Source organism: Ammodytes marinus (assembly GCF_949987685.1).
Source record: "Ammodytes marinus genome assembly, chromosome: 15".
Taxonomy (NCBI): Eukaryota; Metazoa; Chordata; class Actinopteri; order Uranoscopiformes; family Ammodytidae; genus Ammodytes; species Ammodytes marinus.
The window spans coordinates 21,735,437-21,763,301 of NC_137219.1; the positions used below are offsets into that span (position 1 = coordinate 21,735,437).

Consider the following 27,865-nt stretch of genomic DNA (forward strand, 5'->3'; position numbering starts at 1 on the left):
GTGCGTTCTTTATCACGTCCCAATGGAAGACTTGAAAAAGCACTTACCCTCGTTAGTGAAGGAGGGAATCTAAGATGATGTATTGATGGTCAACGAGCTTATCGCTACAGCTTACATTTTCAGTCAGGCTGTGTTTTTAGTAGCTGTCCAGTACAAATGTACAAGACGATATAAAGCAGAGATGTTCAACAGGTCTACACTGAGTGGATTTATCACACAGTTCCTTAACTCTACCTGGAGGAGTTTTAATCAATAAACTATTGGGTGTGTTGTCTGTCAGAATGTGAGACACCAGACTCTCAGCTCTACGTGGCTTTAAATATCTGCTCCACATTTTTACAATAGACTTTTTTTGATGAGACACAGCACAACAACTCATTCTCATCTGGCCGTACAGATCTATATTAGTTATGAGCTGCTCCAGGTTTTACTGTAGCAAGAAACCAGGTGTACTAAGACAAAAACTCATTTAAAATGTCACTAGCAAAAAAACGGTTTTCTCATCACCTGTAAAGCACCAGCACATTAACGCCCTCCTACTAACATATCAGTCGCTGAATGCAAATGTCTCAACCTCAGATGTTGAGTGCTGACTAATGTATTACTACACACAGCCTAACGTTACCTTTGAGTGGATAGAGGAAGGGCTCTCCCTCTGGGCCGAAGAAGGACGTGCCATCGTCACCATCATGTTTGGGGTTGTTGTTTTTAGAAGTGTTACCGCCTAGAAACCAGGAGGGCAAACACAGTGTCAAAACCTCAGTGCCATCTTTATACTCATTGTGTGTTCTATGGGAATTAAACTTGGTACAAGAACAAGGTCCCATATCAGCACTCACATCTTGATTTGTCGTCAGAAACATTGTCTATTGTTTGACTGTTTGTTTATTGTACTCCTTTACTGTTATTTTTCTTATTGACTAAGGCCCTGTTCTCACGGCAACACGAAACGGTGCAAACGCGGAAAAAATCCCGCGGTTGCAATATATCATGTACATGAAAACAGCAAACGCAGGCATGAAACCGCAAGTTTTTGAGATCTACTCCCAGGGAGGATTTTTTGGAAAACACAACGGTTTTGGTTTCTTGTAAACACCGAAACCATTTTCCCTGATAACGCTGACGTCACGGCTCTACTTCACGTATGCATAGTCTATAACATTTGCTGTCAAAATACCCACATGCGAGTTATAAAGTTAGAAGACAACATAACATGCACGGTGTCTCCGCGGCACCACCACTGTGATCAGCAGAGAGTGTCGTGCAGGGCTCAATTATAACACTCGCCAATTTAGTCTATAGTCTATTAGTAAGTTATTGATACCATGCACCCGCCACTTTGTCTGGGGAAAGATTTGTGCTCTGCCGGTTTTTCTAGCAAAATAAACGTGTGTAGCTTCTATATGCCAGGGACACGGCTCTCTCTACATTAAAAAACACTATCCATAGTTCAGCGCGCAGCGGTTAAGTTACTGTTCAACAAAAGGAGCATTAAGGCTACGGCTTCACAGTAAAAGCATGTCACTGGCTAAACATTAATAGCATTTCACTGGACAAACGTGAGTTGACTTTTATTTTGAAGTACGCCTAACAGGAAGGTAGCCGCTCACAAAGCCCCTTCACTACCAGCATGTCTTCTGTTTTCACGAGTTCAATGCGGTGAAATAAGAGGACAGAAAGCTTGTCATTTACAATACTTGTAACCCCAAGCTTACACCAACCGCTTTATGAACGTTAGTGGCATTAATTTTCGGTTACAGTAAGGTTTTATGCATCAAATTGTACCGGAAAAGCTATCTACTACTACCTTGTACCGCCAACTGCTGGCCTGGAATGCTTACTACAGCGATTTTGTCCCGTTTCCTCTGAAAACATGTGTACGAGTGAAGATGTCAGATAAATTGTGTCTGAACAGGGTTTTTTTTTTTTAAACCAAAAACGGGAAAACTGTCACGTTTTCACCGTGAGAACAGGGCCTTATTGTGTTGGAACTAGTTAATTTAACATCAACCTGTCAAAGGGAGCCACCGGCTAAACTCTCATTGTTATGCACATCGTCCCTATTTTAAATAAATAAATCTCAGATCTCAAATCATTTGGGTGTGTGTTTTAACGATTCATGATTCCAGAGTGACTCACAGCTGATTGAGCAGTTAAGAGGGATAGAACATGCGGCTGTTTGTGGGATTCAGCCTGATCCCTGATCTGTATTAACTCTCTCAACCTGTCATATTCAGTTTAAAGCACATTTTGGCTCTACTACCAGACGTTTATTTCGGTCATACCTGACATCTCCTAGACAGTTTATTTATTAAACTTTTTTTCCCCCAGAATTCTCCTGGACTCACCTCTGTAGCCTCCTCCTCCGCCCCCGGACATGCAGCCGCCCCCGCCGCCACCGAAGCCTCCGTGGGTCTGCCAGAACTTCTGACAGGCCTGCCCCCCCTGACCCCCCAGCACCAGAGGCCTGCCACCCTGACTGACTGCAGCACTGTCATTCCAACCTCCACCTCCACCTGTCACCAAAACACAACACAACGTACATGAGATGTGGAGTAATACACACACAGCAATGTGGGGTTTAAGTGTGAGTGACACAGGGAAAGGGAGGCAAAGAGGGAGTGAGTTCTTAAAGCCCCTGTAAACCCAAATCCACAAAATACTTCTATGTCATTTGTTGAGTTAGATATTAAGATATTGTCATTTAAGTTTGATAAACTTACATTTGACCTGGGCGATGCTCTTTTTTCACACACACACAAACACACACACAGACACACACACACACGCACACGCACACGCACACACACACTGTGTCAACTATATTCACACACATAAGCAATCCTCTATTATATTAGTCCCACAAAGAAAATACTTTAGTCAATTTCATTTCTCCCTTTCCCTTGTCATCTTCCTCCTCTGGCGTCTGAAAGATACAAACAATAGGAAACAGACACACCTCACACTACTAGCAACACATCTCCTCAGACGTGCTGAATATTTCATTTTTCATTTATAGAGTTTCCTCAGAAATAAACCTGTGGCTTTTTGAAGACATACAAATCGATATCTACTGTTTTCCTGGCTGTTCGTCAGCTCCGAGCATATGAATAATAGAAGCTGCAGTGAGCATGATGTAACACTACAATGATAGAACAGAGCATGAAGTTCTGCCGCTGCATTAACGGGGGACGAAGCTATGAATAATCATAATAATCATTTTGGCCCAAACACAAACACTGGCACAGGGAGGTGGAACTATGAAACATAACAAAACAGAAGTGGATACCTTCAGGATATATGGATATGTTTAGAAATTACAAGTAGACATGCTAATAAACATCCACAGCAGGTGGGAAGAATTAGCATCATAAAGTCCTGTAATGTGTTATTTGCCATGTACACTCACCTATTCACTAATTTCTTATCAAAGTGTCAATTTCTCCTAGCCTGGCATTCCCAGACCTGCCACTAGGCGCTGGCAAATTAAATTTGCTGCGCCTGTTGGTCTGGACACGCTCCGTTGAAGCTTTTTCAAAAAGACCAGAAATCCGGGCTCACGTTTCAATTGGTTCTATCTAAAATGGGCGCGCCAGAGCCCTTTGTATGGTACTCTGGGGAGGACGTAACCAGATGACGACAGTGACGTGCATGCGACGTCGAAGCCGTGATAGTAAACATCAAAGATGGCTGCAGATATGTTGTGTGAGTTTGAGACTGCTTTGGCCTCGACCCATTACGATTTGGAAGACGGCACTCAAATCTTTCATTAGCAAGTAAGTGGAATGTTCTGTTTTGCCGACCGACAACGGCAAACGTTTAATTTAACAGTTTAACAGCTGTTCGCTAAACGAACAGGGCTTACGTCACCTTGTGCATCGCTCTGATTGGTTGTAGTGCTATCCAACTGCGTGCAGTGGCATTTGAAATGCACGAGTAGGAGCCGCCCCTTGAGTTGGAAATTACTATCGATCGTGGCCAGACCCTCTATCGTTCAAGATATCAGGGTCTGGATTTCCAGGCTAAATTTCTCCTGCACACCACCCAATTTATTTTGCCTTCAATACATTTCGTCTCCACGCATGCAACACACAATCAGCTGAACACACACACACACACACACACACACACACACACACACACAAAGCTCTGTGTAGTGTACCTGCTGCGTATGACTTCCCGTTGCGTCCTGGTTGGCTGAGGTCATAGTCCATCTGCTCCAGCTGGGTCTCTGATTGGCTGCTGTACCCCCGGCCCCCGCCCCCAGCAGCGATGATGAGCGGAATGTTGCCTCTTTTGTCCACCTGGGGTCATATTTGTTTAAAGTTAGATTCATGTAGTTCAAATGCATAGTTTAACATTCTAGGAAATGTGCTTATTTGCTTTCTAGCTGAGATTTTGGATGAGATCATTACCATTTGATGTTTGTTTGGTAATTATGACACAGAGGGAAACAGCTAGCCTGGCTCAGTCCAAAGGTCTGCCTACCAGCAGCCCTAAAGCAGTGTCAATGTGCCCAGACTCTGGGCCAACAAACAGTCCAGCACATAAAATAAGCCAACAGACTGCTGTCTGTATTTGATGGATAGACATGAAAGTGGTAGCGATCTTCTCATCTAACTCTGTGTGAGAGGGCAAATCTGCTCTCAAGCCAAAATGTCAAACTGTTCTTTTAAAGGGAATACCTGGTTGGTCAGCTTATCTGTTCAGTGATGGGAGTAAAGACACCAACATAACCAGTGTCTCTGGGGATTTATTGCTTCATGATATATTGATTAAATTACTGACAGCAGGCCAATGAGATTATCTCAAGATTATGTATGATTTGAACGGTACAGTGAGCTCCCAAAAACCTGCATTATTGCAAGTACTTTACAGCAAACTGGGCTGATATTACACAGATGACATCATTTTTAGAATTATTCTTTACCATATTTTCTATCATATATACAAACGGTTTATTATATCTCCCTGTCCCTGAATGCATCATTCCATCAGCATACTTTACCTTGAACACATACGTAGCCCCGCCTCCTCCTCCTCCTCCTCCTTTCACTTGTGTTTTGTTGACCATGGGGCCGCTCTGTTCCTGGCAGATCTTATTCAGGATGCCGTTGGACTGCAGAGAGAGAGAGAGAGAGAGAGAGAGAGAGAGAGAGAGAGAAAGAGAGAGAGAGAGAGAGAGAGAAAGAGAGAGAGAGAGAGAGAGAGAGAGAGAGAGAGAGAGAGAGAGATGTGAGTTCACAGACAATTTGCTTTGATGGATGCCAGTTGTTTTTTGAGCAGTTGCCCGAGCCCCTTTGCATCCTAGGTTTAATCATTATAATGCTGAGAAGATACCAATCAGAAATATGGGAATTAACACAAGAGCTGAGAGGCAATCGGCTAAGGTTCTCCTCACAAATACAATTCCAGTGAGTTTTTACACACTTCCTGTGTAACCCCAATTAACGCAAGACTGTAGACCTGTAATACTGCTGAAGAAGAGCTTCTTGTTCTCAGTGGTGGATGGTAAGTTGATTGAGTGAATGTCGGTATGACAGAAACCAATTCAATATGTAGACCAAATAGTTCCTGATTTTCCAAATGTGAAATTGAAGGCAGCTTTTAAGAATAAATATGTTGTTTACAAAAACTAAATTAATCCGACATCCAGTGAATTCACCAATCACTGAAAACCTTGAATATGTTGCTACTGGGAGTTTAACAATGTGCATTTCATTTCAAAACAGGGTATGAACAAGTTTTTTGAGGTGACCATAATTTAATATTTTGTCATCATGCAGGTTGCAGGTTGATTTATCATGTTAACCGATAGAGACATCCTGTCAGTCAGCCTGCTGTCGTTCCAATCTGTTAGAGCCTCTTTATAAAAATGGAACTGGACGTTTTGTTCGCAAATGATGTGAGATGCCATAGCTGATGTTTATTGAATTACTGTGTCTGCCTTGTATGTAATATGATTCAGAACTGGCTGGAGTCTGTTTTCAACCCTTATAGTGAAAGCGTAAAGGTTTCGTCCCCTCAATCACAGACACAAACACACACACTTATCGCTCCAGACTCCCTCATTTGTCTGAACCATACTGTAGAATGTATGGTGGAGGGGGCGGGACTTGTGAGTGAGTGTGAGTGACAGGGAGAAGGGCTGAAGAGGCTGTGCATTCAAATGTTGAGGCAGTCTAGCTCTCCTCCTCTGCCTCTCAGCCTGTTCCATCATTACAGTTTCTTACTTGAAAGTTGAGAGTTTGTGTATGAAAGGTGGGAAAGAAGACAGAAAGAAGGCGTGCGTGTGCTTGAGAATGTGTGGTGTGTATGCGTGTCTGTGTGTGTGTGTGTGTGTGTGTGTGTGTGTGTGTGGTGTGGTGTGTCGGTCGGTGTGTATGTGTGTGCAATATATGGTAGAAAGAGAAAGACACACAGCATGGGAGATTGAGTATTTGTCAGGACATGGTGGTGGTGGTGGAGGAGGCATTATTTCCCTCACCAGGGTGAATGCTAGGCGTGAGAAAGCACATATTACCCTTGCCACCAGCACTTTAAAGGAAAAACATGTTACAAACTAATAAGTGTAAGACAGTGGTGGGGACCCCCGTCTGCTAAGCTACACATTCTGCCTATTAAAAGCAAAAGCCACAAGACTCCACAGTCAGCTTGAGCTGCCTAGTGTCATTGTTCTTTGCCCTTTGTACTGCGTTATTTTACCGTTTGTGTTCTGTGTTGTGTCTCCTGTATGTTTAGTTAGTCTGTAACTTTGTGTTGCTGTTGAAAATAAAAAAAAATTGTATGACCCCAACAACACAAGAACGGCTGCTTAATCAGCATCATCTCTTAACTATAATTTTCATGTTAATATGTACATGACACATGTAGGCAAAGGGAGAAGGAACGGGTCTAGAGACAGAGAGGGAAACTAGAGGCGCTAGTTCTTCTTCTGTATACTCTGGTTCATAAAGGTTTCCTCTTATGTCCACAGTGAATGGCATGGCATGTCACAAATCTCAAATTTCAGTTTCCCTGTGTCTCTTGAATAAGCCGCAGTAGCTCTGAGTTGAATAGCTGACTACCGACTGATATGCTGCAATGCACCAGCAAGAGGTGGCGTAGTAATACAAGGCCGCACTACGCTTGAAAAAAAGTGCAAATATAAACGGCTGTCTGGCTGTATATTAAAGCTGTGAAAAAGTCCTACATCTAGCATACAATTGAACATATATTTATTTTGTAGGTATAAGCGTGAAATTATTCTATTTTATTGCTGGCCCCCTCCGCAACAGTACAATGTTGAATTCTGCTATAGCGACGTCTCTCCCAAACTGCTTAAAGAGACTTCGCTGATAGCCAGCTCCATAGGGTAACAGACTAACTATGCCTAAGTACCTCATACAACCCCACTTCAAAAATACTGAACTATCCCTTTAAGGTACTTCAAAAAGAAAAAGTGCTCCAACCATTTAATTAATTAAGCTGAACATGAGTGAGAGTGACACATCACATAGAAGATACTTCTGAGCCGACATACTGTATCTGTCTTTGCATGACATGCTGCTGACTCCATTTCTTAAAGTAAGAACTAGCAGCCCCTAATTAATATTGCAACAACCAAATGTTTAAATAGTGGATAAGAGATGTTTCCATCGGTGACAAGACGGATTGCCAGGATTTTAGTGTTGTAAACTGCAGTGGGAAAGCAAGCTGCGTTGCTGCCAGTGAAGAAACTCTAGAGCATAATGGATGACAGACACCCCTGGCAAAACAACACAAGTAAGCCTGAGGCCGGGAGACGATGGGGGAGATCACTGTGAGCTTCTATCACACATACAAACAATGTTTGGTTTCCATAAAGTGGTACAATTTAGACTATCATGGGGATCTGTACTGAGGTCCAGGGACCTGTGTTCTTGTATTTATATTTCTGAGAACTATGAATCAAATGGTTTTTACCAGACCATATTCCAGGTTGTTTTGGCTAAACAGTGTGAATTTCATAGTTCATACATTTAGTAAAGACGTAAGCTGAAATATCAAGGAATGCACTACTTGGCAGCACCAATCAGTTTTTGCGAATGATGAATAACTGAGTGTGAAGAGCACACTTAGTAATGACACTTTGAATAAAATGAAAGTTTTTTTTAGCACATATGTTAGTTGATTCGACTATTGAGAGAGTGAATTTGACACCCCACATTTATTTTTCTGCTTTTAGAAACATCATTTTAGTCTCACTATTTGAAATCCTATGCTTAACAACCCAGCCACAAAGCACATCAAAGAATTTGCCTTAAGAAATATTCTGAGATTAATCAAGGTACATTTCTTCAAAAGCTATAGCCTTTTATCATTGATGAACCTGATGAAGATGAAACAGTATTTTATACAACAATGTCTGGTACATTCCCCTTTAGCTCAGGCACGTGCAATTCTTGTCGAGCACACATAACTCTGGACACCAAAACGCCTGATTGCTTTCAACAGACTATCAATGTTATTCAGTTAAAGTCCAGCAATTTCTTTTTTGTCTGCTACAGCACACTTCATTTCCCTGTAAATCACTTGTCCACTGTTGTCCTTGAGAGAAAATCAAAAACCCAAATGCCCTCTAGTTTTGAACTATTACAGACAGAATACCATTATCTACGAAGATGACCTAGAGACCTTATTTCCATGCAGACAGTGTAATCTTGCATATAAAACAGTGAAGCCAGCCTTCTATCACAGGCAAAGCACACGGGCAGACTGAGCCTAAGACTCAACATTATCGTCCCTGCTATTGTCCTTCTTACTGTAACTAACAAACATGATCACAAGTCTTCTCCTGCACCTTAGATTGTTAAACGAGTTACAGAACAAATATACATAGAGAAGAGTGCACTAATGACAGTTTGCAGGCTAGTTAGCTAATAAGCTGCAGCGTTTAAACAGCAAGTAAAAAAAACTAAAAATGTCACTCTGGTCAGTTTAGAATAGATGCTTACGCAGTCCTTACTCTTCAATAAAAAAATAGATGACTTAATGTGATTTCAGTTTGATTTTATGAGGGCCTATAAAAGAAAATTATGTGTGACTCCTAATTCAGAAAGTTTAATCATTGTAGTGTTTACAGCTACTTTAAAGATCTCCTATTATACTACTTTTCTGGTCTTAATTTCTCATTTATGACTCCTATAGAGCAACCTGACACGAAAAAAAAAACAGCACAAAAAAACCATGTAGATTTTGGGGAAGCTCTTCCTCTCTTCTGGGTGCATTCAGCATTCCCTGTCAACACTAGGCTTCGTCCTTCTCCGACCCCTCCCCCCCCTCCTGCAAACCCCACTACGTTGTGATTGGTTACCTTCCTTCCGGAACACTTTCAGCAGCGCTCAGGCAGATTTGAGCAGGCAGGTGGGGGCATGGCCGGAGCGTGCCTGAGCACGTTGTAGCATTACCATACATGGAAAAATCCGGATTCTCTATGTAACGAATCCCGGAAATTTGAACAAGATTCAAGATTCAAGATGGTTTATTTTGTCATTGTGCCAAAACAACGATAATCTGTTTACAGTTATACCCCACCAAGAGACATAGAGTGACAATAACTAAACATGGGAGACAGGGGGGATACACTGAAGAGTCGTCTAGCGTGAGCTGCGCCCCTTAAAGTAGGAAGGATAAAGAGAACATCAGGGAAAGACAGGTTAAAAAAATGCTACTCTCACACTCTGCTCCTTATAGGTGCGAAGTGTGTGATTAGTACAAAAACCACCTTAGCATAATAAGCAACAAGATAACGCCACAGACAAATAGAACACGTTGATAAGCACAGAGGAATGGGTTAAGGGTTCATGGGACGGGAGGTGTCACAGCCCAGGTACTAGGGGGCGTACGCGGCCGGCAGGCGCCCCGCCCGCAGCATCCGATCTGCAACGTGGGAGGGAGAGGGGGACGGAGTCAAGAAGGCTTCAGCAAGTGCACAGCCACCCCAGACTGTCAGCAGGGAATACGTCTAAATGCATGTAAGTCATTACTTGACACTTTAGTATGGTTAAACATGACTATAAATCATTATACCAATGTTTATAGCTCATAAAAGTTGAAAAAGCATCATAGGTCCTCTTTAAAGTAGATCCATTATAGTACTGTAACTCATTCCTCATGTTTATTTTGTCTTTATGATCTACTGACTTCAGTAGGATTTGGACAATGTACGACATTAACACGGATCCCTTCAAAAACAATAAGTTGAGCCTTGTAAATTTCCATTATCGTGATGGTCGTGAATATTTTCTAGAGTGGCTCTAGCTTGCCATTATTGGTATTATGTCGATTTCCTAATTGGTTTTGAATTGCAACAAGAGGGAGCCCACAACTTTCCATCCATTTCAGTGGAAGGGACTTCTTCATAAGAGTCTGGTTGCCTGTTGGAGCAATATAACGCTATCCCTCACAAAAAAAAAACCTAACCACGCAGAGGAACATAAATCCAGATCACTCAACTATCAGAGCTTTTCTGCCCCATATGGAATTGACTGTGGTTCTCTAACCTGTATCATAATTTTTTATTTAGCCTAAATGTATCAGTTCCAATCATGAAATAAATATTTTTGTTTGGCCTATAATCCATATGCTCATTCTATGTAGCATTTTCAAAATGTCTGTTGAATATAGGTGTTTATTTATTTATCTATCACAACAACAACCAATGGAAGTTTAATAATTTCTTAAGCTTAATGCATGTAGAAATGATTTCCACTGGGCTTCTCTGTCAATTCTGCTCTCTGTGGCTGCTGAGGTCTGTTCTTACTGTTAAAACCTTTTTCTTTTGTACTAAAACATGCTCAAAGAAGCACAGTTTGACTGTATGCCACAATACAAGTTGGACTATTTTATTTAAGGATAATTTCTGTAATTCTCAAGTCAGGGATGAATTATATATACTAATGAAATGGATGGTGTATGTACCATTTGACATAGCTGCTACTTCAGCATATTTTGATGATTATTGCAATAATATCGTGAATCGCAGTTATTCTGTCCAGGATAAACGTGACATCATTTAATTTCGTCCCATGCCTAGACTGTAGTTTCTAATGGACCAAAGTCAAAAGTATACTTTATTATCCCAGAGTTAGCAAATTTGTGTGGTCAAAGTGCAGCATGTAAGACACATAGGTATACAAGTAGGTACCCCACACACACACACACACACACACACACACACACACACACACACACACACACACACACACACACACACACACACACACACACACACACACACACACACACACACACACACACACACACACACACACACACACACACACACACACACACACACACACAAAACAACAACATTTACTGCATGACAGCAGACTTACTGGACTACAAGAAAGTGTAAAGGACTTACATTGGGGCATGCGTCCTCCCCTTTCTGTCCCACCAGGATATACAGCAGGTCTCCCTTTCTCAGCAGGAAGTCTCCTGTAATGTAGACACCATGTGACCTGCTCATGGCCAATACGCTGCGACCGCCAGCTGCTCCGTAGGCTGTGATCCTGTGGTTTCAAAGAAACACAAACAAACATACAGAGAAAATTATTCAGCAGGATCATTTAAAGCTATAGCGCTTAACATTTTCATATAAATTATTGTCCGTTACATTCAAGCCACTGGCAAATGAGTTGACGCAAAGTTGAGTAAGCCTATCAGTTCCACAAAACTCTGTATTTTTCAGTTTGGCAGTGTTTATTTAAACTGGTGTTGCCTCCGACACTATTGCAGGACCTCAGAAATATAGGGGAGAGTGGCCTGAATTGTGCCACTTTTTACTCAAAGTGATTTTAAATTGATGCCTTGACAGTAAAGTCTCCAACTCAAATATGTACATATATTTCAGGGTGTTGTTCATCCCCAGCAACAATAACTACTGAAATCAACTGTTTAAGAAATATAGCTTTCGGAAAAAAAGTTGTCTTGTGGTACAACTTGCCCCCTGCGTGGTGTAAGTTGTGACACAAGAGAGAATACTATGGGGTAAATTGTGCCATTGATATATACCTCATAAACTCTAATGCAAGACAAATCCATTAGACAATTACTTATTTAAGGTTTATTTAAAGTAAATAAAGTAAATATTTTATAAAGATTGAAGGAACATTTTCTTAAACCTTAAGGCCTAGCAGATCTAATGGTTTTACCAGCAAAGCTCACAATGACAAAGTCACCATCATCATCTTTCTGGCCATCTGAACTCTCATCAGTGGTGTTGTTTAGTGGAATGGAGATGTCAGTCTCTTATAAGCTACTGTAGACAATCACTTTCTTTTGGTGACCAGCGTATACAGCCATGCCAATGGCGCAACTCTCAGAAATTTACTTTGCACTAGCTGCTCCGCCCTTGTAGAACCAACTGCCACATGGCATATGCGATTCCCTCTCCATTTCTGCCTTTAAATCAAGGCTCAAAACACATCTGTACACCCTGGTTTTTCCTCCCCATTAACTATCTTACCTCTGCACTACTATCTTTGTTTATATGTGGATGTCTGGGCTTTATGTCTTTTATTTTTGTTATTGTTATTTTACCTTAATTTCTTACACACTGAATTCACTATGTTCCGCACTTTGGACAGTGCAAACTGTTTTAAATGTGCTTTTATAAATACATTTTACTTACTTATAACTCACCCCAAGCCCTCTGGCACAAATCACCCCAACCCCAGAATTTTGGATAATAAGCATGATGCAGCAGTTTAGGGCTGACCTCGTGCTAACTATATAAACACAAAGTGTAGCATACTTAAGCACTAAAACATGTGTCAAATGTTTTCAAACATGTCTATAATTGTTCAGACACAATAATCAAAAAACCTTGATCATGGAAATTTGACTTTGAAAGGCAAAAAAAAAATGTTGAGCTTAAATGTGCTTATCTTATACCATGTTTCTCCCTTCTTTACAGCATGAGTCAAATGGATGGCTCTTCTTAAATATGTGCTCACATTTCCAATTACTTCTATGGTTTTCTAGAAACAAGGGGTGGCACAACTTCCCCACCGGCACAACTTAGGCCACTCTCCCTTACCAAGAAGAGCCCAGAAATGTTTCAGTTGTTGAATCTACTGCTAAGAAAAAACCTGGACGTACATCAAAATGTAGAAAGTTAATGCGTGATCACCGAAGGCTTGCCTCATGTAGATGTGCTGACAGTTTTGTTGTATTTACTCAGAATTCCTCGTGGGGGCAACAGAAGTTATGCATTATAGCTTAAATGAAAGAGGAATTTAAATGTTGGAGGAATTTTTCAGTGTTTCCATTTGGTTTCTGCTGGCATGTTTCTTGGCAGAGGCGAGGATGTTGTTGTTGCTTATTATAAGCAGAACTGTTGCTGTTTATCAAGTATAACCTGAGGCTGATAAACACTCCTTGCGTATTCCACCTGCAATTTCAAGTTGCACACCATTAAATTAAACTAAATTTTGATTACACAAATTTCTGAAGCCCACACACATACACAAACCCATGACCAGACTTCACAGTGCATGGGCAGAGAAACAGACAAACAAATATTCACACATTTGAAGCGTAATACACTTATTTCAAATGCTCCAGTTTTCTTGCCAGAAAAAAACCCTGATTGTTTTTTGGGAGCGCTTGGATATTTGTCTCCCCCAGTGATGGTGATTGGAGAGTGAGAGATAAAAAGAAAGAGAGAGAGAGAGAGAGAGAGAGAGAGAGAGAGAGAGAGAGAGAGAGAGAGAGAGAGAGCGAGAGAGAGAGAAGGATGCCCGGTGCTCAGTAGCTACCTCAGCTGTTTGCCTAATGACTTGTGGGAGATGCAGAACGCATATTCATCTCTTTGGGCGTCTGTCAGCTTCATTTACAGGCTTTGCCAGCTAAACCAGAATGCATCAAGACCACCATTTTGGAGTTTGAGTATATACAGAAGGTTTATTATTTTATCATTTTTGTTACTGGGAGACGTGTTAAGACAGTGCTATCCACATTGTTGTCATTCAGGTGTTTTAAGACTTAAGGGTTTTGGCTAAGCTTAGTCTTGTGTGTGTTTGTGTGTCTGTTTGCTTTCAGCGCCGTTTTTGTTGCAATCAAGTCCCAGTTAAACACCTCATGTTGTAATGAATGCTCACAAGTAGGGATGTCCATGGTTAACCGTTAACCGTTAAGAAGATCTTTTACCGGTTAATACTAAAGGTTAAACGGTAAAAAAAATTTAAATAATCTTAATTTCTCTGAAATCCGGACTCTTATTTTGATATCGCTAAACCGGATGTAAGAATGCCAACTGTCGGTAAAGAATGAAACGAGTAGTGTAGGCTACTCTCAACTTTATAATAGGTCCATGGTACGCTCCCAGTCACAACTTATGGTCACAACACTCCTGTGTCATATGTTTGTATTATTTAATTAACAGCGTGGGCTCCCGCTATCTTAACATAGCGCTAGCATTAGCCTTCTTGAGGTGGATGCTGTCCTGCATCTATCACCGTCTCAGTGAGTTTGTGAGGGAGTGACAGACAGCCAGGCAGTGAGTGCCCGCCCCCTGCACAGACACAGGTCTGCCATGATTGTGTGCCAGGATCAATGCGAAAATCCATCATAAACAAAAGCGTTAAGTATCGTTATGCAGTACTGATAACATCGGAGCTTATCAATATTACGGTCTTTCAAAATGTTGCCCCGTGCTCAGCACTACTTAGCACCGGGTTTCGGTAGGCTACCCATCCCCTAAGCCTGTGTGTGTGTGTAAATGTCCCTTTTCAGTCACTTATTGCACCTACATTCGCATACTAGACCTCTTCTCACAATAGACAAAGGTGCCGTGTGAATGTCAAAATGTAGGCATTTAAATTGGCTACTGGTCCCTGAATTGTTTTTAAATTAATATGCCGGTCTTGGAACAAAAAAAGGTCGGGAGCCCTGCTATAATGCTTCATGTATTTCACTATAAATAGGCTACATTGAATCTTAACGGTTAACCGGTTAATAACCGTTAATTCTGGAGGTTAACCGGTTAAAAAAAAATTCTAAATGGCCATCCCTACTCACAAGAGGAATATTGATCCCTGCACATGGTACAGGGTAGCATTACTCCTTAAGCAGTACACAGTTTGTGGTCAAGGGGCTGAGACTGATAATAAAGCTATATTGCACTTATATTGAAGCCACCATCTTTGTAATGGAGGTAGGTGAGTTTGGGGATTTTGGAGTCTGGTTTATAGGGACTCATGTCATTTAGCTGCCTCTACTCCAGCCTCTGCTTCATCCTGCAGGAAGCTGATAGTGATACAGTGGCTTGAAAAAGTATTCATACCCCTTGAACTTTTCCACATTTTGTCACGTTACAACCACACAAGTAAATTTATTTTATTGGGATTTCATGTGATAGACCAACATACAGTGGCGCATAATTGTGAAGTGGAATGAAAATTAAATATGATTTACAATTTTTTTATAAATAAATAACTGAAATATGTGGCGTGCAAAAGTATTCAGCCCCCCTGAGTCAATACGTTGTAGAACCATCTATCGCTGCAATAACAGCTCCAAGTCTATTTGGGTATGTCTCTACCAGCTTTGTACATCTCCAGGCTGACATTTTTGCCCATTCTTCTTTGCAAAATAGCTCGAGCTTCAGATTCAGCGTCAGATTTGATGGAAAGCGTCTGTGAATAGCAATTTTCAAGTATTTCCAGATGTTCTCAATTGTATTTAGGCCTGGACTTTGACTGGGCCATTCTAACACATGACTATGCTTTGATCTAAACCATTCCATTGTAGATCTGGCTGTATGTATAGGGTAGTTGTCCTCCTTGAAGGTGAACCTCCACCCAGTCTCAAGTCTTTTGCAGACTCTAACAGGTTTTTTTGCCCTGTATTCGGCTCCATCCATCTTTCTATCAACTCTGACCAGCTTCCCTGTCCCTGCTGAAGAAAAGCACCCCCACAGCACGATGCTGCCACCACCATGTTTCACGGTAGGGATGGTGTGTTCAGGGTGATGTGCAGTGTTAGTTTTCCGCCACACATTGCATTTTGCATTCAGGCCAAAAACTTCAAGTTTGGTCTCATCTGACTATGCTGTGTCCCCTGAATGGCTTGTGGCAAGTGTTGGAGGAAGGTGCTCTGGTCAGATGAGGCCAAAATTTAAGTTAATGGCAATAATGCAATGTGTGGCCGAAAACTCACACAGCACACCACCCTGAACACACCATCCCTACCGTGAAACATGGTGGTGGCAGCATCATGATGTGGGGGTCCTGTTCTTCAGTAGGGACAGGGAAGCTGGTTAGAGTTGATGGGAAGATGGATGGAGCCAAATACAGGGCACACAACCTGTTAGAGTCTGCAACAGACTTGAGAGTGGGGTGGAGGTTCACCTTCCAGCAGGACAACTACCCTAAACATACAGCCATATCTACAATGGAATGGTTTTAGATCAAAGCATAGTCATGTGTTAGAATGGCCCAGTCAAAGTCCAGACCTAAATACAATTGAGAAGATCTGGAAAGACTTGAAAATTGCTGTTCACAGACGCTTTCCATCCAATCTGACGCTGAATCTGAAGCTTGAGCTATTTTGCAAAGAAGAATGGGCAAAATTTTAAGTCTGTAGATGTACAAAGCTGGTAGAGACATACCCAGGGCTGTACAGTGCGACAGTTTTGATCGCATTTGCTACTGAAATTGATCACGTGCGATGATGAATACAAGTCCACTCGCACTAGTGCGACAGGTTGCTAATGAGCAGATGCTGTCTCTTTGAGACACAGAGGAGAGATGCACAACACTGCTTAGATTGCTCTACATTAACTCTCCAAATGCGGGTGAATGTAGTCTAGGCGAGTAAGTTATTGAGTCTATCGGCCACTTTGGCTGGTGAAAGATGTGTACTGTACTGTGCTCGTGCGGCGATTCTAGCGTCTAATAAACTTCACCAACGGTAATAACCGGAAGGAGACGGCTCTTAACATTTACGCAGTTAAGTTAGCGCGTGTGTGCAAACAGAACATTTCCTGTGCGCCTTCACATTAAAAGTCTGTTATTAGCCAAACATGAGTTGACTTTTATTTTGAAGCCAGTAAGAACAGGAAGTTAGCGCTTCACAGCCCTGCAGTGCGCTAGCTTGAAAGGCAAAGATCCTTCAGCTGCAGAGAAAAGTCAACAGTACAGTAGTCTATTTTCAAAGTTTGAAATAAGCCAATGAAGAACTACTCCCAACACATTCACAACAACCTATTCAATTTATCCTAAATTGTACCAATATGTATACTTATTTAATAGGCTATGTTTAATGTTTTAAAGTTTGGTTGTAATTAACAGAAGGACATTTTCTAAAAATGTTTATTATTATTAATATAATAATGATATGTTGTATTTACAAAAAATATATAGATATATATTATTTTTATAGTTTTATGGGGAGAAATTATTCTGAATCAGAAAAAAATTGCAATTGGCAGATTAGATTATTTTGTCTAAATTGCAATCAGTGCACCCCTATTAATTTTTCTATAATTATTACTGCACACACTAGGATATAATATTAATGGAGAATCTCAAATGAGACCAAGGTGACAGGCTCAAAGGTAATTACAGCGAAATGCAAGGGTTAAGGTTATGCACGTTTTCGATCATGTGCTATTTTTGTGCTACTGATTTTTTTCGCTTGCTAGCACCAGTGCTACCACCTAAAAAAATAAGCGTACAGCCCTGGACATACATCAATAGACTTTGAGCTGTAATTGCAGCGATAGGTGGTTCTACAACGTATTGACTCAGGGGGGCTGAATACTTATGCACGCCACATATTTCAGTTTTTTATTTATAAAAAAAATTGAAAACCATGTTTCATTTTCCTTCCACTTCACAATTATGCGCCACTGTGTGTTGGTCTATCACATGAAATCCCAATGAAATAAATGTACGTGTGTGGTTTTTACGTGACAAAATTTGCAAAAGTTCAAGGGGTAAGAATACTTTTGCAAGCCACTGTAGTTCTATGCTCACCTGTGGAAGATTGATGCACTACTTATATACAGAGGAGTAAAGAGGCGCGAGAGGAATGGTGCATTGTTGTGTAAAATGCGAGTTGCACAGAGTGTGCTGATGCTTACAGACGTAGTTAAATTATTTCTTTATTTAACGGATTGCCGCACTATTGGGCTCAAGACAAGGTGACATAAACCATTCCTTTACCTGTTTTTGCATTAATGAAGAGGAAACAGTTGCTCATCACCAGTTAGCTTCGCTGCTGACAGTCAGAAGATAAACTGTACAACATCACTAAACAGTACTATATGTGATTGTAGCTTGTTTATTTACCACATTATGTTGCTCTCTACATTTTTTGCACTGTCATTTTATAACATACTGGGATGAAAGCATTTCTTCCTTAATAACGCACAGAGGAATGGTTTCTGTTGCCTTATCCTGAACCAGAGAGTGCAGCTCCAAGCCAAAAATATATATTTTTCTTAACTATTCCTTAAGTGTGCCTTGTATTCTGTTTGTAACCTAAGATATACAATTGTCAAAGGGTGGGTGTTGTGTGTAAAAATGTCTGATGTTTCTGTGCTCTTAGCCTTTATATTGTGGCAGCAGCCCTACCTGTAGTTGCCAGTTTCCTGGACCCGCCATGTTTGAATGCCTTTGAAGGGCCCTCGGGTGCCCACTGACACGTTGACGTTGCTGTTCCTGTAGGAGTTGAGGCACTGAGTGGGAGTAGGGCCTTCGGGGCCCGCGGCCCCACAGGTATGAAAGATCCATTTTTTAGCTGCACATGAAGAAAGAGAGACAATCATATGTAGCACTTCACGTTTGCTGTGGCTGCTCCCAATCTCTGGAACAGTCTTCCCCCTAGTCTGAGAACTGGCCAATCCATTGACCAATTTAAAATGTTGCTGAAGACTCACTTTGTCACAAGTTGACCTTTTGACACTCCTACATTTTTATTTTCTTGTATCTTATATGTTGTTTTGTATTGTATTTTGTACAGCCCTTTGGTCAACTGATTGTTTTTAAATGTGCTATACAAATTTATTTGACTTTGACTTCACAGAGCACACAGTGGTGGAAGCACGTGTTCTGGGTTCAGCCACATGCACTTAAAGATACCACAGACTCATTATAGTTCTATTTGTCTCACGTTCATTCCACTTTAACAATCCCCACTGCTCCACTTGCACATAAACACAACTCAAATGTACAGATATGCAGAAAATGATTACATAGTGGGAAGGCAAGCTCCGAAATGGAAGCCACTCCTGAGATGCTGCTATCGTCATATTCACGACAGCAGCAGGGGCAAAGTGTCAGGATCACAGGTGACAAACATTCCTCCTCCTTTCTGTGTAATCCCATGTGAGGTGCTAATTGCAGTTCTTTTGGCTGTAATTAGCACCAGATTAGTTTTGACAGATTGAAATGGAAGGATTTAACGCTGCAGCCCTAAATCCTAATTTAAGGCTTTTGAACACAGAGCAGTGGCGAACACACTGGGGAGCGAAGAACCTCTCTCTCTCTCTTTCTGTCTTTCTCTCTCTCTCTCTCTCCTCCCTCTATCCGCCCGGCTGTGAACGCTCAGAGACTACTTATCATTCATTTCAGAGGCAGGCTGCAAATCTAAGACCAGCTAAAGTCAATGTCATCCCCGCAACAGAACAACTCACATGATGAGCTTTGGAAAGGTTAGCTCAATGTAATGGTAGGACTGACATTTACAGAACAGGTTTTTTTCCGAAATTATTTTTCAAGAAAAGAACAGATACATTAGTAAACTGAACTGCTATGTGTTATTTTTATGGCTGTTTGAATGCCCTTCTAGGCTGTGTAGCCTAAGGCCTTTTACAGTTGAAGCCCAGGAATTTAGATCCCAGTATTTATAAGGATACCTCTCACCAAAAGTCTACCAACTGTAGGAATTTGGTATTTTTTAATCTGTCCGCATCTGTGTGTCTGTTTACCAATGAACAACACATTGAGAATCATCATCATTTTGTTATCAGTTATCTACAGCTAAGTTATTGATACAACTTGCTTTAACAGATAAATAAGTAGTGTGTTTGCGGGATGTTATGTAATGTATTGTGGCTATTGTATGTGATAAAATTGTTCCGTTCGTACATTTCATGTGTAAAATTGTTTTGTTGTGAAAAAGGTTGGTTTCCGGGTGTGTTGAGAAAATGTGGGTTCATTGTGAAAAACCAAAGGAAGTGTTTGTTATTTTTGTAGGTTACGATAGTGACAGGGTGTATTTACGTAGGGGAACCAGGCCCCCAGGATGCTGCCTTCTCCGAGCAGCCAGCATGGACATGTGGCCAACCCATTGGTATTGCATGGTAAGGGGTGGAGCTTATTTTCATGCGGCCCGTAGGCAGATGTCCCTGTCCACACAGTACAAGCAGCGAACAAGATTGTGTCTCTGCACATTTTTTCTGGATATCAATCATAGGCTCATACTTATCTTTAGACCATATACTATTAAAATGTAAGTTTTCTCATTTCAAAACGCCACCTCAAGTGTTTTATTAGCCCAACGGCTTTTAACGGCTTTCAGTTTGTTTTCGCCAGGCTAGATGCTACAGAACGAGACACCCGCCTCCAGTCCGCTACGCTTGCCGCCCTCTTTCTTGATAGGTCCATAATGCCGCTACGTCCATGCTACGTAATGCTTTGGGCCGCATGGAATTTCCGGATTATGCTTCCTTGTTGCTTCTCTGCGCCTATGAGCAGCTTTCATAGGAATGAATGGGCGCCATGTTTCAATACGGTGTCCATTTCTTTATATGTCCATTAGGGGAACCGAGGGGGTGATAAGGGGAGATTTTCATGTGTTTTCTTGGTAGGCTCCTCCCATGAGTTTTCTCGGGATAGAGACGCCTCCTCTTTGATTAAAAAGCAGGGACTACGGAGGGAGACGAGAGTTGGTCTCACAACTCGGTGACATACAGGCGGAATGCAATAAGCACACCTCTCTCTCTCTCTCTCCAAACACAGATGACTTGGTCAAATGGTAAACGACTAGAGGGGGAAAAATAAGAATAGGAAATTTCATAGAATGGTGATGGAAACAGTGGACTATTGGTGTTCTCAATATAAACTAAGTCCTCATCATTTTTAGATTTTTCAGGGAAGTTAGATCAGAGTAGGCGGAAGGAAGTCTGGCGAGCATGCAAATCCCTTTCTTTCTCGAGCTTAATAACTATTTTGGGATGGGGCAAAGCTTTAGACGATACTGGCTGGCATGCATATACCCTTTTATCGTTTCAAGATTTACAAAAATTTAGAAAATAGATCAAGTCAACAGATATAATGGGAAATAGAAATAACTCCAATTGAGGAGTATGTAGACATATAACCTAATTTCTGTCTTTTCTGTCTTTCTGTTATATGATGTTGTAATATCATGTAATTTGAATAAAAACCAGTAAAACGTTCCGCAAGTCTCCGTCACCGTAGTTTATGTTGAGAAGCCAAGGACCTAGATAGAGTTTTTTTCAGCAGAACGGGAGTCGCCCCTTTGAGAACACAGCGTACATTGGGTAACCCTTGCACAGCCTACATAGCTGACAACACTACAATTACATAATCTCATACACCTAATCTTTAAAAATAAAAGAATAGGTTATAATACCTTCCCAGATTTAACGTGATGTTTAAATTCTGAAAATAGTATATCTGTTCTATTTTTAGGAAGGGTGGTTTACAAAACTAAGTTGCAGACAACTGAATAGCAATAACTTGTGAATGGTATCTTCCGTAAAGAAAGGAGGAAGATTCTCTGAAGCAAATTTAAAAGGGTTTATACTACACGGAAATCGGCATCATCATAAGGATGAAGGGGTTCTGATGAAGTAAAACGCTGAACACGGTGGTACTTATTGGGCATTGTCTTTTATTTAGAAGTATCTCAGGTAGACTGGAGGGTAAATCTTGCACTTTAAACCGCAAAGGCCGGGGTTCGCAACTCGTAGCAAGAACCGTGGTGAGAGGGGAGACTTCTATATGAAGAAATAATGTATAATTAGAGCATCGTGTTACAAAGTTGGTAAATACGGGTTTAATAGGACATAACTAATAAACTTTGGATACTAGCTTTTCATTATAGATCAGACTTTGGTAGTCCAGATCGCAACAGTTATCATTTTCAAGCTAAAAAAAACCCGCACAAAATTGCCATTTTCTGCCGCTGCTAGAGCAAATGATGAACAGTACAGTATTACTGTTGGAAATTAAGTGCATTTGTCAGTCTGATTGTTATTATTGGATTGGTCCAAGGGCACAGAGGCAGTGATCCAACATCATTACATTATGTCATAGTGAAAGCCACTGTGCCTCTCCACAAACTCTCTTTTGAGTTTGGTAAAACATTTCCTTCAGAAACAATTTCAAGCAAGCCAATACTTTTAAAAACACTTTAAACCCTCACTATGGTAATATAAGGATTTGGAGTTTAGCTTGATCTTAGTTAATGCACTGCTACTGTAAGAATAAACACTGTTGTTGGAGTTGTGTCTGGCTCCATTCCAGTAGGAGTGAATTGATCCCTCAAGTCAGTATTTTCAACAACCAACAAAGTAAAACAAAAATAGTTAAGACCAACAGAAATAAATCCACCAGTGGAACATTACTTAATATGCATAGACTGTTAATAGGTCATTCTCAGATGGAAATCACTTAAGGTAAAGAGAAAGGAGGGAAGGTAAAGAACTCAATGTTGCATCTTAATTAAGTTGTTCTGGACAAGTGAATTGTTGGCTATTTGAGATGAGTGAGATCCTTGTTATGCAGGGTGAGTTTGACTGTTTGAAATCAGAGCTGCTGGTGTTGGAGATAGCAAAGTCTTCTGTTAAGTTTCTCTTTCCCATCTCCCTGAGGTGCGCTTCACACTCTACACCCAGCTGATCGATCCTGTTGATCCATCAATGTGAGTGAGTTCTTCTTATGAGCACATACACACTGACGACCACACAAACACAAACTATTGCACCGCCCAAGTGGCGTAATGAGCCATTCAGTGATTAGCACTTGGCAGTACCAACAAAAACTAGATGTGCTCTCACAGATGATTGTCTCACTCACTAGGCAGTGTGCAAACTCATCCAGCCCTCAGACCTGTCACACACACACACACACACACACACACACACACACACACACACACACACACACACACACACACACACACACACACACACACACACACACACACACACACACACACACACACACACACACACACACACACACACACACACACACACAGGAGACTCTACCTGACTATTATAGAAATCGTTATCTGCCCACAAACGTAGACCCCTCGGTCGAGGTTTAGGTGTGGAAAACACGTGTGATCCCCTTCTATCTCCCCATTTCACTCTGCACTCTCTACTCTTCAACTACCTAATAAAGGTTAAAACAGCCTAAAAATATCTTAAAAAAAACAAAAGCCTGCTGGTGGCATAAAAGACATAGGGGAGTCATTGTAGATGGTAATATTGCAGTTGTCAGGAATGGCCGTCTGTACTGGTCCTTAATACAGTGGAGCTAAAACACCCTGGTGTCTGACAGGCAGGCTGTGTAGAGATGTCAATTATATCTTCAGCAGCATGCATGGACCACAAGATTCCCGCTGGCCGGCCTAAAGCCTTGTTTTGGGAGTATGAATCAAACTCAGTATACCTAAGCAGTCAGCGTACACGTCTGCGAATGTTATCCAGCTAGTATGTAGGGACCTAAAGGCTGTCCATCATACAGAGGTCAGTAGTAGTAATCTTTTTCATTTGAATGTTGTGGTAGTCGTGACAAAAGGTACAATAATATGTCATTTTTGTAATAATAACTGCTGCCATAATAACTATCCAGAGTTGTAAAATCCAGTGCCAAAGTATTATACACTGTTCCGGCTCGAAGGACCATTTGTTACAGGAATTCTCTTATCAAAAACCCAAGTGTTTTAAATAAAGAGGTCTGGCGAGGCATTTTTCAAAGTCTGGTAGATTTTTACTTGCGACAGCAAAGCAAGGGTACAACAATGTATCAGGTTGCATACATGGTTGAATACAAAGACTGAACAGAAACAGCAGAGGTTATATCAGACAATTAATGTGTATGCGAACCAGTCTGTTCGTGTGTCCAGGCTCTTGAGTTTCTAGCAAGATCTGGGGGATGAGTTTTAATTACGGAGACAGGAGATGATTCAAGAACTTGACCTTGTACATATCCGCTGTGTGTTCAGAGCATAAAGTCTCCCCCTTCTTTCATCTTGGTCTTCGGTATGTGTGTGTAAAACCAACTGTGTGTATGTGTTTCACAGAAGATGTTCTCACAGGATACAGGTGTAATAATTCATATATTATAATCAAGCAATGCACTAGAAGATTTAGGGAGTTTTCCTCCATGAACTTTTAACCATCGTGAACATGAATACGTCATACATCTGTGTAGAGCCAAAATCTTTGAGGCTCTTAAGTTGACTAGAACAAAGTTCACAGCAGAAAGCATGAATTGTTTGCAGCATTTAAAATATAATACAAGTAAGGCAAACTAAATTCTGTTAACAAGGCATGTTCATGTCTGTTAGAACTTCAACTCGGGGATCTCTTACTGTTATTTTTGGGATATTTTCTCTCAATGGTGCAGTGCTTGAAACAACATGAGCCATCTGATGCAGCCCCCTGCCTTGTTTTAACACAGGGCTGAATGGGGCGTCATCTCCTAGAAGGTATCTCAGTGAAAAATCTTGGGTTATCAGCCTATGATTCCTCAACAATAACAGTCAAACATACGCTCCTACTCAACATGTTGTGCTTGTGTGTCTAACATCATCTGCACTGCTGTTTTATCCAGAGTGAATCACTTCAAATAAGCCCAATACATACATGTGATAGCCTGTTTGTGCATGCTGTTCCATGCATCTATAACAGGATCCTCCTTATCCTTTGACAGTTGCCCTCCTTGGGCCGACCATTAGCGAGATGGATCAGGGCTGGCACACTCCATAAATGGATCTGAATGCTAAGTACAAAGCTTATGGAGCACAAGAGTCCAATTAATTACCAAAGGCTGTTTTGAAAGGAACTGCTCGTTATCGCTCTCATATCTCTCTAAGTGACCAATGCTCCCCCTCCAAAACCCAGAGTAACAGCCACTTGATTGCTGCGAGCTACTGTTTATGAACAAGTAAAGAATAAAGCACAGACTCACATCTCTTCTCTGTAGCTTATTAGCTAGCATTGCAATTGACAAAACTCACTGTCAATTGAGTCACTGCATGGAGCTTTCTGGAAACAGCATCTGCTGTCAGTTACTTTCAAGAGCCAAGCTGTGTCCCCATCCCTTCTGTCTTTGATTTGATGCCACTTTTCATCTACTTCACACAGTAGATGAAATGATGGTGCCGTTTGAGCAGAGGTGGAACACGTGATATGCAAATCTGCTGTGTGCTCAAAGAAGCTACTGCTTGCACATCATGGTTTACATGAACAGGTGTAAATATGATTATTTTGTTGCACAGTGACACTATATTAAGTTTGTTTTATTCTTTTAAAATAAATTGAAAAACACACATATTAGTCAGTCACACACACACACACACACACACACACACACACACACACACACACACACACACACACACACACACACACACACACACACACACACACACACACACACACACACACACACACACACACACACACACACACCATAAACACACATAGGCACTGTCATACAGTGAATGGCCGGAGGAAGAAAAGAGGCCCGGAGCTCATTTGGAGGTTAGCGATGCGTTCCCCTCCCATCAGGAGAGGTAATCACAGACAGAAAGGGAGGCGAGCTCATCAAGGTTGACTCTTTTACTTCCTCCCCAAAAGCAAGTGATGACTCAGCAGTGAGAGGCGCTGGCCTCACAGTTGGACAGAGCTGAGAAATGAAAGTGACTGCTGCCAGAAGAGTGTGGAATATATGGAGATGAGGGCAAAGCCAAGAAGAAAGGAGAGAATAGAATACAGTAGAGGTTAAAGGTGCAGTTAGCAATGCTGGCGAACGCTTGTTGTCAAGAACACTTTGTCAAAATCAGTGAATATCACCTCACGATTTGCTATCTGTCCGTACTGTATGTGTGTTGAACAAAATTCTGGTGTTCACAGATAGGCTGTGTTAACTATTGTTTAAACAAAGGGGGGGAGGGGGGGCACTGTAGCTAGCAACATGCCCGTTCACAGAGCCTGGGCTGTGTATTAACATTGGATTTTTCTTCAGCACACTCACAGTACGTACAGGTGGCCAATTGTGTGGACATAACTCACTGACTTTGGTGACAAGCAATCTCCAGAATCGCTGACTACACCTTTAAAGCCACTACGAGTAAGTCGGCACGTTGGCGACACCTTTGAACAAAAGCGGTAGTATTTTTACGACGCCAGCTGTCGTGAAGCTGTTTTCTAGCTCGTGCAGGGCCTCAAGATTCAAATAATCAGGAAGCAATATAGGCTAGTGCGTGTCCGTGTGTTGAAAGTGTGAGGGCACCGGACTCTTTTCGGCTCGGTGAGAGTGGTTAGTGACACAGCATCAACTACACCTGATTGCAATGAGTTGATCCATTGTCACCTCTCACGGAGCTGAACGAGTGTGTCCCCACACAAAGCGAATGAACGAGAGACGGCAGTTAGTTATGGATCACGATGAGGTAATGTGTTTATGTTGTTGTAAATAATGACTATTTCAGATGAATAATGGTCATCTGATGATGCTGGTGAGGCAAAGTAAACTTTGTTTTAGTAGGCTACCGCTCATTCATTTAGGAGTAAACACTGCAGTCTAGGTTCGCTCCGTGAAATTGTGTATACGTTGCTTGGCAACGCCCTCCCGCCCGCCTATCACTCTCCCTTTTACCTTTTCTTCATTGCATTTTCTTTTTTTTCTTTGATGGTTCAGCCCCGTTATCAGTCATTATGACGACAAATAGCCTAACTGTCTCAAACAAGGCTCCCGCTCCCCTTCTAGGATGACCAGATCGCATTTCCATTACTTTTCACACGTCCCGCAAATTGAGACGTTGTCCCGCATTGTTATTGAAAGTGAGCCCCCCTTTTTAAATGCGTGTTTTATAATCTGGCATTTATCCGATAGCTGTGAGGAGACAGCAGTCTCCGTTTGTCTGTGTGTGTGGTTGTCTGTGTGTGTGTATCGGGCTGCTGGGCTCAGTGGCTCTGTGAAGGTGCTGCAGTGCTTCAGCGTTCACTTTCCTGTTACTTCAAAATAAAAGCCAACTCACGTTTGTCAAGTGAAATGCTAATGTGAAGCCAGTGAAATGCTTTTAATGTGAAGCCGCAGCCTTAATGCTCTTTGTTTAACAGTAGCTAACTTAACTGCTGCGCGCTGATCTAAAGATAGTGTTTTTTTAATATAGAAAGCCATGTCTCTGGCATTACCGGTGGTGACACGAGTTTATTTTGCTAAAAAAACGGCACTTTGTCCCGCACAAACGTAGTCTTTGTCCCACATCTGGTGAATTGGGATCTGGTCTCCCTATCCCCTTCCCTCACCTGGAGTGATAGGCTCCTCAAATCGCGTTCCTGCGCCATACTGAAATCTGCGACCAATACGGATATGTGACCATAGAGCATGCACGAGCGAACCGAAAATCGGACTGGGTATACGACCAGATCAAATGCAGTAATAAAAACTATATAAAAACGTCTTTCTTTGCACTGATGGTCTCGTTTGCTGTTAAAGGTAATTTATGATTATGAGAAGAAACATGAGGCTGTTTAAAAGATATTTAAAAGTTACTCGTTGCCGCTTTAAGTCAAAGTAAGAATAAAATCAGAGCCAGCGCTGACAGAAAGACACGACGGCGG

General features: G+C 41.5%; 1 protein-coding gene across 1 annotated transcript in view; it reads right to left on the reverse strand.

The window, feature by feature from the left end:
- LOC307261367 (ALK tyrosine kinase receptor-like) overlaps positions 1-27,865 on the reverse strand; it is a gene marked incomplete at its 5' end in the record, with an annotated part of 326,954 nt that overhangs the window by 25,197 nt on the left and 273,892 nt on the right. The window contains 6 exons of the mRNA XM_080041892.1: positions 626-724; positions 2,349-2,516; positions 4,163-4,304; positions 5,009-5,119; positions 11,390-11,537; positions 18,609-18,774. Of these exons, the coding sequence (XP_079898018.1) occupies positions 626-724; positions 2,349-2,516; positions 4,163-4,304; positions 5,009-5,119; positions 11,390-11,537; positions 18,609-18,774 (834 nt within the window). The remainder of the gene's footprint in view (positions 1-625; positions 725-2,348; positions 2,517-4,162; positions 4,305-5,008; positions 5,120-11,389; positions 11,538-18,608; positions 18,775-27,865) is intronic.